Source organism: Seriola lalandi, unplaced genomic scaffold (genome assembly GCF_002814215.2).
Source record: "Seriola lalandi dorsalis isolate HSWRI2012SDOR001 ecotype SW California unplaced genomic scaffold, Sedor1 jcf7180002054735, whole genome shotgun sequence".
NCBI lineage: Eukaryota > Metazoa > Chordata > Actinopteri > Carangiformes > Carangidae > Seriola > Seriola lalandi.
The window spans coordinates 1,118,376-1,131,805 of NW_019525288.1; the positions used below are offsets into that span (position 1 = coordinate 1,118,376).

Here is a 13,430-nt window from a genome sequence, read left to right on the forward strand (position 1 = left end):
GTAATTAATTTTCCATTAGTTTCCATTGAAACATGGAAATGATAGCAAGTTAGCTAAATAGAAAGCACCCACATATTATATTAGGCTTCTTCAGAAGTGCTTGTCAGTTGGTCAAATGTATTTGGAAACCCCATACCCCCATTTCTATACCTTTATGAAACCGACAATCCGTTATTCACACCCACTTCACGCTCTGGCAGACTGTACAGAGGTGAGAAAGGAGTCAGGGTTTGTCCCTCTCCAGCTTCTTTTCATTCTTGACACAACAATTTGTCACTTCTCTTGTGTACAACTGAGTGCAAGGCTATGAATATCTTCCATGAGAGACTGTCTGCACCATTATCCCCATTTTTAAACAATATCACCTCCCCACCCTTTCTATTACAACTGGCTTGTTACTCTGCTTTCCAGTGTGGCCGTTCTGAACAACTATAAATACATTAGATTCCTGACCTGGACAATGAATCGCACAAACTAGTTCTTTTCAAGCATAACCCATCCCTAACTTTGCTAACATGTAGGACATGAAATAACAACATTACTATAACTATTATTCATTATTCATGTTTCTGGGTAAGCCCTGGACTTTGAAGACCCACTTGGTTTCACAGGACACCACTTTCGGACAGTGGTTCTCAACATTTTTGAACCCCCACACCTCCCCGCCCCCTTTTGAACCAAATTTAAGTTTGGGTTCATGACCCCCTCTCTCGACTCACCTTTGAAACATATTGTAGTGACCCACTTCACTTGCCCTGTTTGCACTGCTGTATGCACGTACACGCATTTATTTCCGTACAGGACACAGGCTTCATAGCACTGGAAGACTGAGCAACCCTCTGCTGCAAACACACACTTCTCAGCTCCGTTTATCTGAGGGTTTGTTATCACACATGACAGCTACCAGACGCACACAAACCTTGTGTACTGACCTTGTGACGCTTGTTGGAGACCAAATCTGTCGGAGCTGCCAGCCCCTTACGTTTTTCAGTTGAACTTGACGTCGTAATGCTACTTTGAGTTGGCCCACCTTCACATATCTCTTCTTGGTCCCCATCTAGAGCTGGCAGACTTTTTTTTTTGAGAAGCTAGCTAACGTTTAGCACCTGCCGCTGTGCTGTAGTGTCACAGTCAGTCTGCTACTCCAGCTGGAGGAGACGACTTCTCTCTCACTGATTCACGCACACTAATTTCACTCACTGGCTCAAATCTGTTTTATAATGACTACATCATAACATTGCCATGCGAGATTTAATGGAAAAATCGTCCTAGAACAATATTTATCCCTATCCATCCCGCAACCCCCGAAAATAATCTTGCAACCCCTGGTGACCCCCATGAGAACCACTGCTCTAGGAAGATCTGTGTGAGTGTGTGTGCTAAATGTTAACTCTTTTTCAAGGGCTCATAGCATCTTAACCTCAACAGTTTAGCCCTCATTTAAATCCCATTTTAAATGTAATCTAGTTTATTACATTGGCTAAAGATGAAATTATATTTTCTTTCAAAATTATTTGCAAAATAGTTTATTGTCATATGTAAATACATAAATACATACATACATACATACATACATACGTACCTTTTACAATAACAGTTTTTCAGTATTTTACATGCTGTACATTTCTCTACCCTGGCCTTTCCAGGACAGAATCAAGCCAAACTGCTACCATATCTCCCATGTATCTTATTCTCTTGAGATATAATAACATGTCCAGCAGTGTAACTGACACAATCCTAGCTACCCATTCAATGCCACAGGAGAAGTTCTGTCAATACATATTAGGGCTTTTGAAGTTCTATCATCACACCGTTAGAACGGAGCAGACAAATGAGAGTCTGGCTGATGCAACAGCTTGAAAACATTGGTGAAACTAACGTGGTGTCTCTAAAATGTCATGTTTCTATAGAAATGAAGTTTCACCACATGCAATAGAAGGTGCACGGGTTGAACAGCCAGATCATTCCAACATAATATCCATATTATTATATTTCATATTAATTTGAACTCTAGTACATACTGATTTAAATTACCCATAACCGAGTGTGCACACAACATAATTGCATATCAGCCAATCGCAGTCTCTTACAGCAATTCACAAATTACTGTTTTCTTAAAGGGCCAGTTCATCCAAATGAAAATGGTATCTAGTAATGCTGGCAGGATAGTCCTTAATATTGCATACATGCTTAACAGAAACATACTTAAAAAATTTAATACCAAATATAGTGTTACATACATAGATGTCAAACCTTTCTATTCAAAAATTAACTGAAGGTTAAAATTGCTATTGTTTTACCAACAAATAGATTTAGCTACTAATAAAGTTAGTAGTTAAATTCTCCTAATTGTTTGCTATTTGTGACATTTGATATTTACAAATGTACCCATATTTGTTTCCTGTATTTTTACAGTGGGATGCTATCACAGAGATGGATGAGCAGAACAGACCTATTCACACCTTCCAGGTTTGCCATGTGATGGAGCCAAACCAGAACAACTGGTTACGGTCTGGATGGATCCAGCGGCAGGCTGCTCAGAGGGTCTGGACCACATTACAACACTTCCTAAGAAACATACTGTACTAGTTCAGAAATCTTTGCTTGAAACTTGGATCAGATGAAGTAGTATTGAAGCAGAGCTTTGTTGTGTCATTGCCTCAAGGTTGGGAAAGTGACTGGAGTAAACGCAAACTCTTGTGTAGCATACTGGGAGGAAAAAAAAAAGGCAGGCAGATGTATTGTAAAGTGACAAAAAACAATACTTCACTCTGATAGAGAGGGACTGATTTCCATTAAAGTCAAAACAGAACGTCCATGATAAATCAAAGAGGGTGGAGGATTGCTTTTTTTACACAGTGATTGGAGTGGTGCTCATCACCAGCTGAATCACAAACTGAAAACCTTATGAGTCTGGCTGGGCTGACGCCACCAGAGCCATCACATGTTCAAATAACCTGCCTGTTTAGTTTAAAATAGCAAAAGCCTTTACATTTTATCACTTTATCTATTTTAACATTTATTCGGCGAAGTTGTCTGTGACTGTGGATGCTTTATCCTTCTTACTGTAGATTTTTTTGAAGAAAAAAAAAACAAACAGTTTGTTATGGTCAGGCGTTATGTGTAGTTGAATGTTTAATCACCTTGTATTTGTAATGTCAAATGAACTTGTGATCATTTGTTTATTCATTTATCTATACTTTAACTCAGGTATATGTGGAGCTGCGTTTCACACTGAGAGACTGCAACTCCATTCCTTGGGTGTCTGGCACCTGTAAGGAAACCTTCAACCTGTTTTATCTGCAGACAGATGAACCGCTCCCTGCAGGGACACGATTTCGGCCTATTGACTATGCCAAGGTTGGTTATCGGAGCTGTATCATAGAAAAAAAGCTTTCTGTTACACTACTGGTAGCAATGAACTGCACTAATAAAGTGTTTGTTGTTCCTTTTAAGGTGGACACCATAGCGGCAGATGAGAGTTTTACACAGACAGATCTTGGAGATCGCGTGCTTCGCCTCAATACGGAGGTCAGGGAGGTGGGACCGGTCACACAGAAGGGCTTCTACTTGGCCTTCCAGGATGTGGGAGCTTGTATTGCTCTTGTGTCTGTCAAGGTCAGTGAACATGGTGGTGGGAATTATGTTTGCGCGAACTACAGCCATGAACTTGTCAGTTTTATCAAGTCGTTCACAAGACCAGAAGTACTTGACCTTTCTGTTTTTCTCTTCCACATAAGGTCTTCTACAAACGCTGCCCATCCACTTTAAGGAACCTGGCAGCATTTCCTGACACCGTGCCACATATGGACTCATCCTCTCTGGTGGAAGTGAGGGGTGCATGCGTGGAGAATGCAGAGGAGAGGGACACACCCAAATTGTACTGTGGTGCTGATGGAGACTGGCTGGTACCATTGGGCCGCTGTGTCTGCAGCATTGGCCATGAGGAGATGGATGGATACTGCCGGGGTGAGAAGTTGTTTTGGATTTTTTTGTGCGCATGTGTGTGTGTGTTTTTGGGCTAATTTTAGAGCAGTACACTTCACCAACAGCGGACTTAAGCTACAGATACAGAGAAGGAAACAAATAGAGAGAAATAGGGAGAAGAGAAGAGAAGGCGTTGCATCACATTAACAAATCTCTAAGGCCTCCCCAGTTGTCTGCAGGAGTTTACAGAACTGCTATCCCCTCCTCCCCTTCTAAGATCCTGCATCCTTGTCTGATCCTTTCCATCCACATATCTCTTCATTTCGTTTCAGCTCCACCTCCCCTTGTCATCTCCTCTCCTCTCTTGTCCACTTCGTTTGCTTTTCATTCACTCCCCCTTCGTTCTCCTCCTGGTCCCTTTTTTTCCTCCCTCTCTTTTCATTCCTCCCTCTTAATTCTCACTTTAGCTGTTTCTCATTGCGACCCTCTTCTGCTTTGAGACCCTAAACAATGTGAATATGAACAGATTAGTGTGTGTCACCCTGAGATTTCTGATGTTTCAAAATCATTACTATGGCTCTCACAAAGGTCTCTCAGTATCAATCATGTGGTTCAAATGAGAAGGTATTTTCTTGTAATATCAAGCTGTTTCTGGATTTGTGCTGTTTATGTCTGATGTTAACTTGATAAATGTCATCCTGTGGTAGATATTCAACCACTTAACATTTTCATAAAAGCTCTCAAATTTAAAACCTTTGATAAATACCACAAAAGGCTTTTTAGCGATGCCTCCGCTCTATTGTCAAATCAGCATAGCCTAAATGTGGCCCATTGTCAGCAGAACAGATTAAGAAAAAGTAACTGTTGAGTTGTTCCAGATAGTCATTGGCCTGGTTTCTCAATTAGACTGTGCAGACAGACTGGGGGCTAGCTGGCTAATTGCCTTCATTTGTTAGTTTCACAGCTAATTTAGCTCACACCTAGTCTTTTCTAAAACTCCTCCAACTCTCTGTTTCTTTCATGAGGCTCAGATTTACTGTTGTAATTAAGGCAGAAGCAAAATTGAGCCACGCTGCATAATTACAATTAAAGTGTGCTTCATGTTACTTACTACATTTTTGCAGAATTACAGAAAGACTCAGCTGGTCGGGGTGAAATTCATGTAGTACCCCTGTGGTGATGTGGTTACTCAGGTTATTACAGAGAGAACTCCAACAGTCATTAGTACAGCTGATATGTAAGACAGGCTGTAATATCTCCTTTATTTGCTCCTCGGGTGTAATTTTCCTTTTTATCTTCTTCACTTTTATCTGCTTTTTATTTATCTTTTCTCTCTTGCTCTCAATCATCTCAAAGACATAGTTAAACAACACAGAAGTCAGGAGAGATTACTGATGAGACGGCAGCTTAGGAGCAGCGCTCTCTCAGTGTCCCTCATATATGTCCTACATCTATACTCCCTATTGATCCCCTCCAGCTGACAGTAGTCGCTTCTCTCCATTGTAATGTAGCTGCAACAGTATCAAGGGGATCTTGGCAGCTGCTAAAATGAATGGGTCAGTAACTCATGCAGCAGTGACCGACTTGGCACTTGGAAAACAATGTGTTTGTCTAAGAATGAGTTAATCATTGGTAACGTAATGGTTGGAAATACACTGCCATAATTTCTGAAACAACACTCACCTTAGCATACACAAGTAAATGCACCATATTGACATGACAGGTAATTAATGAGAGTACTGATGGGGGTCAAGACACAGACTTCTGCACAGTTGCCTAGGTGAACGGTGGAGCCAATCACTATATCGAATACATGGTAATAACTGACAACAGTCTGTGGGACTTCCTGCAAGCAAAACGTTGGCCAAATACAACATGTGAATAAAACTAATGAATATATTCATGATTGATTCATCTTCAAATTAGATTTTTATTGTCTCGTATAGAGTAAAAAAAAAAGTGAATATGTCAAATTTCCCAGAGCCATCTGTGATGTCTTCAAATTAATTGCTTTGTCCAACAAACAGTCCGAAGCCCCAAGGACATTCCATTAACGTTCACATATGACAGAGAAAAGCAGCAAATCCTCACATTTCAGAAGTTGAAATGAGAGAATATTTGACTTTTTTTGCCTGAAAAATTTGTGATTGACTAATTATTCCAGCTCTAAAATAAAACTTTAAAATATGAGTCACAGAGTATACTTTTCCTTTTGACAGGGCAAGATAAGCCCATTCAAAAGAGTCCAGTCTTTGTGCCTGCTGAACATTTCTCTGGATTATATACTGCACTGGACGTACAGACATGTAACTAGTATCGATCTTATCATCTGAGTGAGAGTCTGGTAGAAAACAAGCGTATTTCCCAAAATGGCTGGTTCTGTAAGATTCACCCTTCTCTGAAATACTAATGTAGCATCACGAGTAATGGAAACCAGAGACACAGCTAAGCTGTCTTGCTCCGCTGTGCAGTAGTTACTGTTGTGTTCAAAGATGTCAGGTTATAACTACCAAGAACGTTCTGCTGTGGACTTCATGGCTTTAAACTCATTAGGGTTAGAAGAAGTGATCAATCGTAACAACACCTTATGGCCTTGTAATAAATGATTTATGGCTTTCATTAGTTATGACCAATTATTTTTTCTCATCAATAATTTCCATAGGTCTTGCAGAGCTTATGCTGTGATGAAGATGTGCACTTTGCAAGTAGTTGCAGGAAGTTTAGGCATGAACTTGCGATGACTTCTGCTTTCTCCTCGTTTTCATTTTGGAACACTGCTTCAAAGGGTACTGTGATCAAAGCTGTCTGAGAGGCAGCATGGGGAAAGAGCAAAAGAGGGAGAGAGAGCGAGAAATGGAGAGAGGGAGAGAGGAGAGAGAGATAGAGAGAGAGAATAGGGAAAACCCCAACACTCCAAAATATAAGCTCTGCGCTAACACGTCCTTCTTTCCCTCCCAGCTGCCTAAACAAAGGCGTCAGCGCTTATCAAACACTGCTTTCCACCCCAATAGCATTCTGCCAGACTGTTTTGACATCTCAATCGAGTGCTTTATTATGCTATTCCTTTCATACAGTGTCAACCACAAGAGGATTACTCAGAGATAGGCTGGTTATATCATGACCTAGATAAGGCAACATCATAGTGCTAATGCTATTTGTTCCACATCCTTTCGTCACAGCATCATATTCAAGAGGCAGTGAATTGTGGGGGAAGCTAACAGAGATGTCTTTTTGAATTTCATTTGAATCAGAACTGATCCGCAGATAAAACCCAAAAAACCCACCAGTAGGCTAAGTGGTTGCATTCAATAGCTGAAAAAAATCTTCTATGTTCAAATATTTTGGTTTCAGTAAAACCTTTTGACTGACGAGTTTTGCCGCAAACAACTCCCATACTTTTCATAAAGTTGATAACAACACAGCTCAGTTTCTCCTCTTACTGTACAGATGAATAGTGAGGAAGGGAAGCAAACGAACAGACACATTTTCAGAATCACACACTAAAGTCCATCAGTCTTTTCCCTTTTCTCTTTTCCCCATGGCAATCCATGTCAAGAGTTCTCCAGAAATTGGAAATATTTAGTCACTGATGACCTGTGCTGTCTGGAGACGCAGGATTGATCAGGCGAGGCAAGGTGCAAACTTGTGACCTTAAAATCAGGTAAAGTGGAATAGGAAATGAGGAAATCAATACATAGTCTGAGTTGTATCTGAGTCACTGTGCCCCTCTCGTGTCCATTAAGGACTGTGTTTGCTCTTGCTTTTAACGCAGCTCAGCCAGACTAGAGCATCACTCATTCTCTGTGAACTTCCCATCTGCATATCAAAGCTGAGAGACCAAGGTAAACATAGTCTCTGGCTCCATCTGTTTCCGACAACGTAAAGCCAAGAGAAAATTTTCAACTCTGTGCACCCAAACAACTCAGAATCTCTTAGCTGGCATGTCAGTACATTCCTGGAAATGTGCAGGTGATGTGCTTTCTTGGACTAAACCCCTGTAGGTTATCTATTCAAATCTTAAGCCTAACCTGAGGCCAAGGTTTCTTGCTCTGGTCAATATTTTTATGAATCTAATTACTGTGTGTAATCTCTTGTAGTGATGATCCTTACAGAAATATATCCCAACTCATCAGTCAGTGTTTTTAGCAGGCAGGCAACTTTTTGCAGCAAAATGCTCTAAAAACCAGACCATCTGCAGAGCACCAAACAGCATACACATCAAGCTAGCGACTAGTTGCTGAATACAACTCCTTTACCTAGGAGTTGGTGGACACTAATACAGAGCTACAGAGTGAGTTTATTTTCTCCTTTGTCAGGTGTACACTGTACACAAGTCCAAATGAACGCATATTACATTTATAAGTTGATTATACAATAATGGTTCGTTGTCCTCCAAGTGGCCAAAAAACATGCAGGTTTAAGTAATAAGAGTTTACTTTTAGTCACTTAGCTGTCAGGAACTAGACTGTGACTTTTTATGTAACAGTCACTGCTAAATGGGATTGAAAAGAGTCAAACACATGCTATGGCTCCATACCATATATTATCAAGACTGGTAACATGCCAGTCCCATCAAAAACAGACAAGTAAGCTATTTAAGGCTGAAATTGCCAATTATTTGATTAGTTGAAAATTAATGAAAAAGAATTGAATTTTTTATTTAGATTAATCAAGTAAAAATGCCAAACATGTATTGCTGTTTCCTGCTTAGTATGAAAATGTGCTGATTTTCTTTTTCATATATATGATAGTTAATTGAATTTCTTTAGGGTTTGGACTGATGGAAGAATAAAACAAGACATCTGATGATCACATTTCCTTGGGGGTGGGGCTGTCTCTTATACACATCTAACAGACCTTTCCCCTTTTTTCTTACATTTTATTGGCCAAATGTTAAATTGATTAGTTGACAAAATAACCAGCAGAATAATTGATAATGAAAAAAAACATCTTTAGTTTAAGCTGTAAAGCTGTTAGATGGTGAAACATACTGTTTCTGCATGATTGTTGTTTGTTTTGTGTGCACAGCAGTATCTGCTCTGAGTGGGAATATATATTTTGTGCCAATATTGTTCCTTTCATGAATAAGAATGCCTTCCATGACAAAAAGCCCAACAACTGATAGTGAACAAATTGGATCTCATTATCTGTCTGTGTGCGCGTGTGTGTGTGTGTGTGTGTGTGTGTGTGTGTGTGGATGTTTTCAAAAAATTTTTGATGGAAATAGTGGTATGAGTATTGTAATTGCTTTTTGGTGGTGATCTTCCCAGCTCATAACAGGGAGCAGGGAGCAGCTGGAAATTCAAATGAATGTGTGTGTTTGTTGCCTTTGGCAGGAGGTGAGCATAGGAGGAAAGTAATATCCAAGTGAATGAGGTGCCTCTAAAATTGGAAGCTGGGTGACAAATTACTCTTCTCATTAGGAGCTAACCAGCGACGCGATTTTGGCGATGCTTTTTGTCTGCGCGTTTATCTCTCATCCCTTTTACTTATACCCAACTATGTCCACCTGTTTATGCAGATTGTTTTTTCCTTATATTTCTTACCTTCTTGCATGTTTTATTTTCACTGTACCTTGCAGGTCATCTCTCATTCACACTTGTCATTCTCTTTTTCAATTACACGTCTGCAATTTAAAGCAATAGCTATGTAAAATGGTCAAGAAATGAATAAATAGCCGTATAGAAAGCAAAATTGTATGGGCTAACAATTAGTCAGATAATTGATTACTCATTCGACCAAAAATCAATTGGCAACAATTTTAATAATCTAATAATTGTTGAAGTTTACTCAAGCAAAAATGCTGGTTTCAGCTTCGCAAATGTGAGGAATTGCTGCTTTTCTCTTTTATATGATTTCAACTTGAATATCTTTCAGTTTTGGACAGTTTTTTGGAGAAAATAAGCGATTTTAAGATGTCACCTCAGGCTTTCAGAACTTGACATTTCATTGCTGAAACGACCAATCAAAATAATTATCGCCAGCTTCATCAATAAAAATAACAGTTAGTTGCAGCTCTAAATCTGATGGTCAGGTTAATCCATTGTCAGTTCAGTTTCACTTGTTGGAATCTACTGATAATGGAGCATGAAGCTTTAGTATTCTTGCTATGATTGCCACTTTAAAATGTCACACAGTGATTTAGAATATAGTTCAACTTCTCATTAGAACACATTAAATTAGCGGTATATGTAGCAGAATTTTAAGCTCTGTGATTGGCTGTTTCTCACCGACATGCACAATGGGAGTCAGTGTTCTCACCTTGAATTTTTATGTATACATAGCGATGTGACCAATTTCTTTGTCAATTAAACAGTAATTTAAATTTAGACTAGTCGACTAGTTTAAAAGTTTGGGAATGAAGTGGGCTCACAGTGCCTGCAGGTAAACAATGTCATATTGGTTTGCCAAGTGGTTTGCTAATGTTAGCAGTGCTACCACCACCAGCCTTGTCTCCTGGCAGGTTAAGTCCACATACGTATGCTGAATGTGGTTACATATTGCTCCAGTTGAGTGATTAAATGCCATTTTTTTTTGACACAGCCTACATATAACCTTATTTTTCCTTTTCTAGGTCAAAGTACTGCCACACTGCACTGGTGGTCACCTGTCCCACTTTCCCTCTTGCTTGTTTACAACATCCGGGTGCAAGTGGGGCTTTGTAACATCTTAAATGTAACAGTTAACTGGTGTTGTACATTAACAAAATATCAATAACTAGTTTAACTGACTAGTATTTCTGATGCAGACTAGCAAGGGTAGCAAAGTTTAATCGTTTAGTCAACTAATTGCACATATCCCTAGATTGTACCTTTGCCTCTTTATCCAAAAGTGAACTGATGATTCTGGTTATGGTATGCTTGAGATGTCTTGATATATAATTTATGGACACTCGGGCAACTTAACTGTTGATGATATGATTCTAAATATTCTAACAATTAGATCCAACAATCCAGCATTGGGTATAAATCTAATCCTCATTCAACCAGGGCTCTCTAAGGGTCTCCTGAGCTGAAATACAAGTAGATACTAAAGCCACTGCATCACTTGGTCTGCATCACAGTCTGAGGGACTTAGTGTATTTGCAACTTATTTATTCAGAATATCAATTAGTGTATGAATATACACACCAGGAGCAGTTTAATTCAATTTGCTAATTTTACCGGGATAATCCACTCAGTAACAATAATCCTTTACAAGGAGTCCTAAGTGCAGCACTGGATACTGGGTAGCAGCTGGACATCATTCATGTGACACAGTATGAAACTTCCAACTCTTTGATATGTAACCCTAACATCAACAGAAGGATTAAAATGTTTCTCAGTGGAGGCAATAATGTATTACTGTAGACAACAAATGATTTGTAATGTGGTCTGTTGCTGATGGTGTGAGGGAGAAAAGAAATGACTGCCTCATTATTACATCTTTGTGCCTCCTACTTAAAGTAACTATGGGAGAAATATTGAAATGCTAAAATTAAAATCTTATATCTGCCATGAACTCTTGATTAAATTTCCCTAGCATGTTACCTTTCTGCTTTACCATTGCATCGTCGGTCTTATAGATAGCATATTTATTTGCTAATTTTGAAATTATTACCCCACCCACACTATATTTTCTCATACAAATTACTCTGCAATAAAATTATCCTGGGATTCCCAGAATATTAAATAACCGCACTATTAGTGCTTTATTTTTTCTCTGCTGAGATAAGTCTGGGGAGAAGGAGGCAATCTGCAATAGTTTTGCCATCATCTGATAAGCCTGAAGGGAAAGAGCGAATGAGAGGAAAGCAGGAGGAGAGATAGGAAAAGGAAAATATTGGGAGAAAGATGAAGAAAATCAGAAGAAGTTGAAAATTGTGGCAGTGCAGAACAGTTAGAGAAAAACTGGAGTGATAAGGACAGGAGAGTTGGTTGAATTGATGGAGAAAAAAAAGAAATGGGAAGGTAAAATGGGAGAGAACTGGAGGAAGTAATGAGGTAGGAAAGTGAACCGAGGTAAGGACAGAATACAGAAGAATACTTAGGTCGGCAGAATGGACCATGTGAGTGGATGGAGGTTTTAGACTGAAAGCAGGGTATAGCCTAATTGCATTTCATAATGCATTATTTGTATGTTAATCTCTTATTTTTTACCTGCCTGACAAAAAATACAAACTTTCCCCTGTGTGTATCCAGGGTAATCTGAAAGTGCGGAGTCTATTAAACCTGCTGATTACAACAAATAGGCTCCAAAGACTTTTCCATAACTTAAATATTGTATATAGCATCCATTTATTCATTTCGTTTTTCATCCTAAATTTACCTTCTAAACTCCTGAAAAGTTTTAAAGCCTTAAACATACGTATTTTTTATTGCATTGTAAAACAATATACAAGGTGCCCTTATTCCAGCATTTCTTTGAAGCTGTTTTAGTGGTTTAAGGTTATTATTATATCTAATGATAAAACTATGTTGTACAGCTGCAGCATTATCTTTAGAAACTAGAATCTCTACAATCTAAAACAGTGTTTTTAGCCACTTTGGGGTAGAGGGCAATTTCTTAACCATTGGGTGTGCAATGTTTTTCACTTCAAAAGTCCCAGCCGGGTTCATCAGTTTTTAGTGTCCCTTGCAAAACACTTCCGTTTAGTTGTAGGACTGAATTTGCAGCGCGTTTTTTTTTATTTGCATGTGTTGTGACTATTTGTAGCGCGTTATCAAATTTATGAAGATGTTTTCTGAATTCGCAGCGAGTTTGTGTCTTTGCGTGTGTTAAGCTGCTGTGCGCTGAGCTCTCAGGGCCACCGTAGTATTTGCAAGGTATGCTATTCGTTAATTAAGCCATAATGTCTTAGTTTTCTTTGGACTGTGGCTTTTGGGTTTTTAGAAGCTACCATTTGTGGAGCTTGAGTATCAGAAGAACTAACATTGGGTCCATTTACTAGTTGCCAAGTATAACTAAAGAACTTTAGCTAATGTGATTGGTGACTTTATCAGTTAACCTGGATTTGTAAGTGGAAGTAACTTCCCAAACTTCTTAATATTGTATGTTAACTTAACAGGCAATGATAACATAAACAACTGTCTGCTATTTAGTCTATTTAATATGACATCCATCCCACAATGAAAAATATTAATTGTGGTGCTGTCGGGGTCTGCTAGCATGTGCCTGTAAACTTTAGTACAAAGCCTTCGTTGGCCTAATAGCGGTTTGTAATGTGTTTATTTCAAAACACATTTATGTATGTGTGAGTTCACCACTCTTTATTCTAAAAAGGTTTATCACAGGTGTGTGCCATTTGTTAAAGTGGACAATGGGCAGGAGCATAAGCATGTGGCTTAGTGAGCTAATAAGCAGGTGACAGTGATCCATAGCTCCTTGGGAAATAAGGTCAGACCACAGGTGAGGAGAGAAGCAGCTGGAGCTTTGAATTAAATGCTGATGGAAATGTGTGCTGATGGAAGTGCAGTTGCATGAGGAACATTAACCTTGTGTAAGTTCCCTCCTCCTCTGTCTCC

General features: G+C 39.1%; 1 protein-coding gene across 1 annotated transcript in view; it reads left to right on the forward strand.

Annotated features, from left to right (window-relative positions):
• LOC111668269 (ephrin type-A receptor 6-like) overlaps nt 1–13,430 on the forward strand; it is a 53,937-nt gene that overhangs the window by 18,608 nt on the left and 21,899 nt on the right. Inside the window, exons 3-6 of the mRNA XM_023424283.2 lie at nt 2,416–2,544; nt 3,211–3,360; nt 3,457–3,618; nt 3,741–3,969. Coding sequence (XP_023280051.1) covers nt 2,416–2,544; nt 3,211–3,360; nt 3,457–3,618; nt 3,741–3,969 — 670 coding nt within the window. The remainder of the gene's footprint in view (nt 1–2,415; nt 2,545–3,210; nt 3,361–3,456; nt 3,619–3,740; nt 3,970–13,430) is intronic.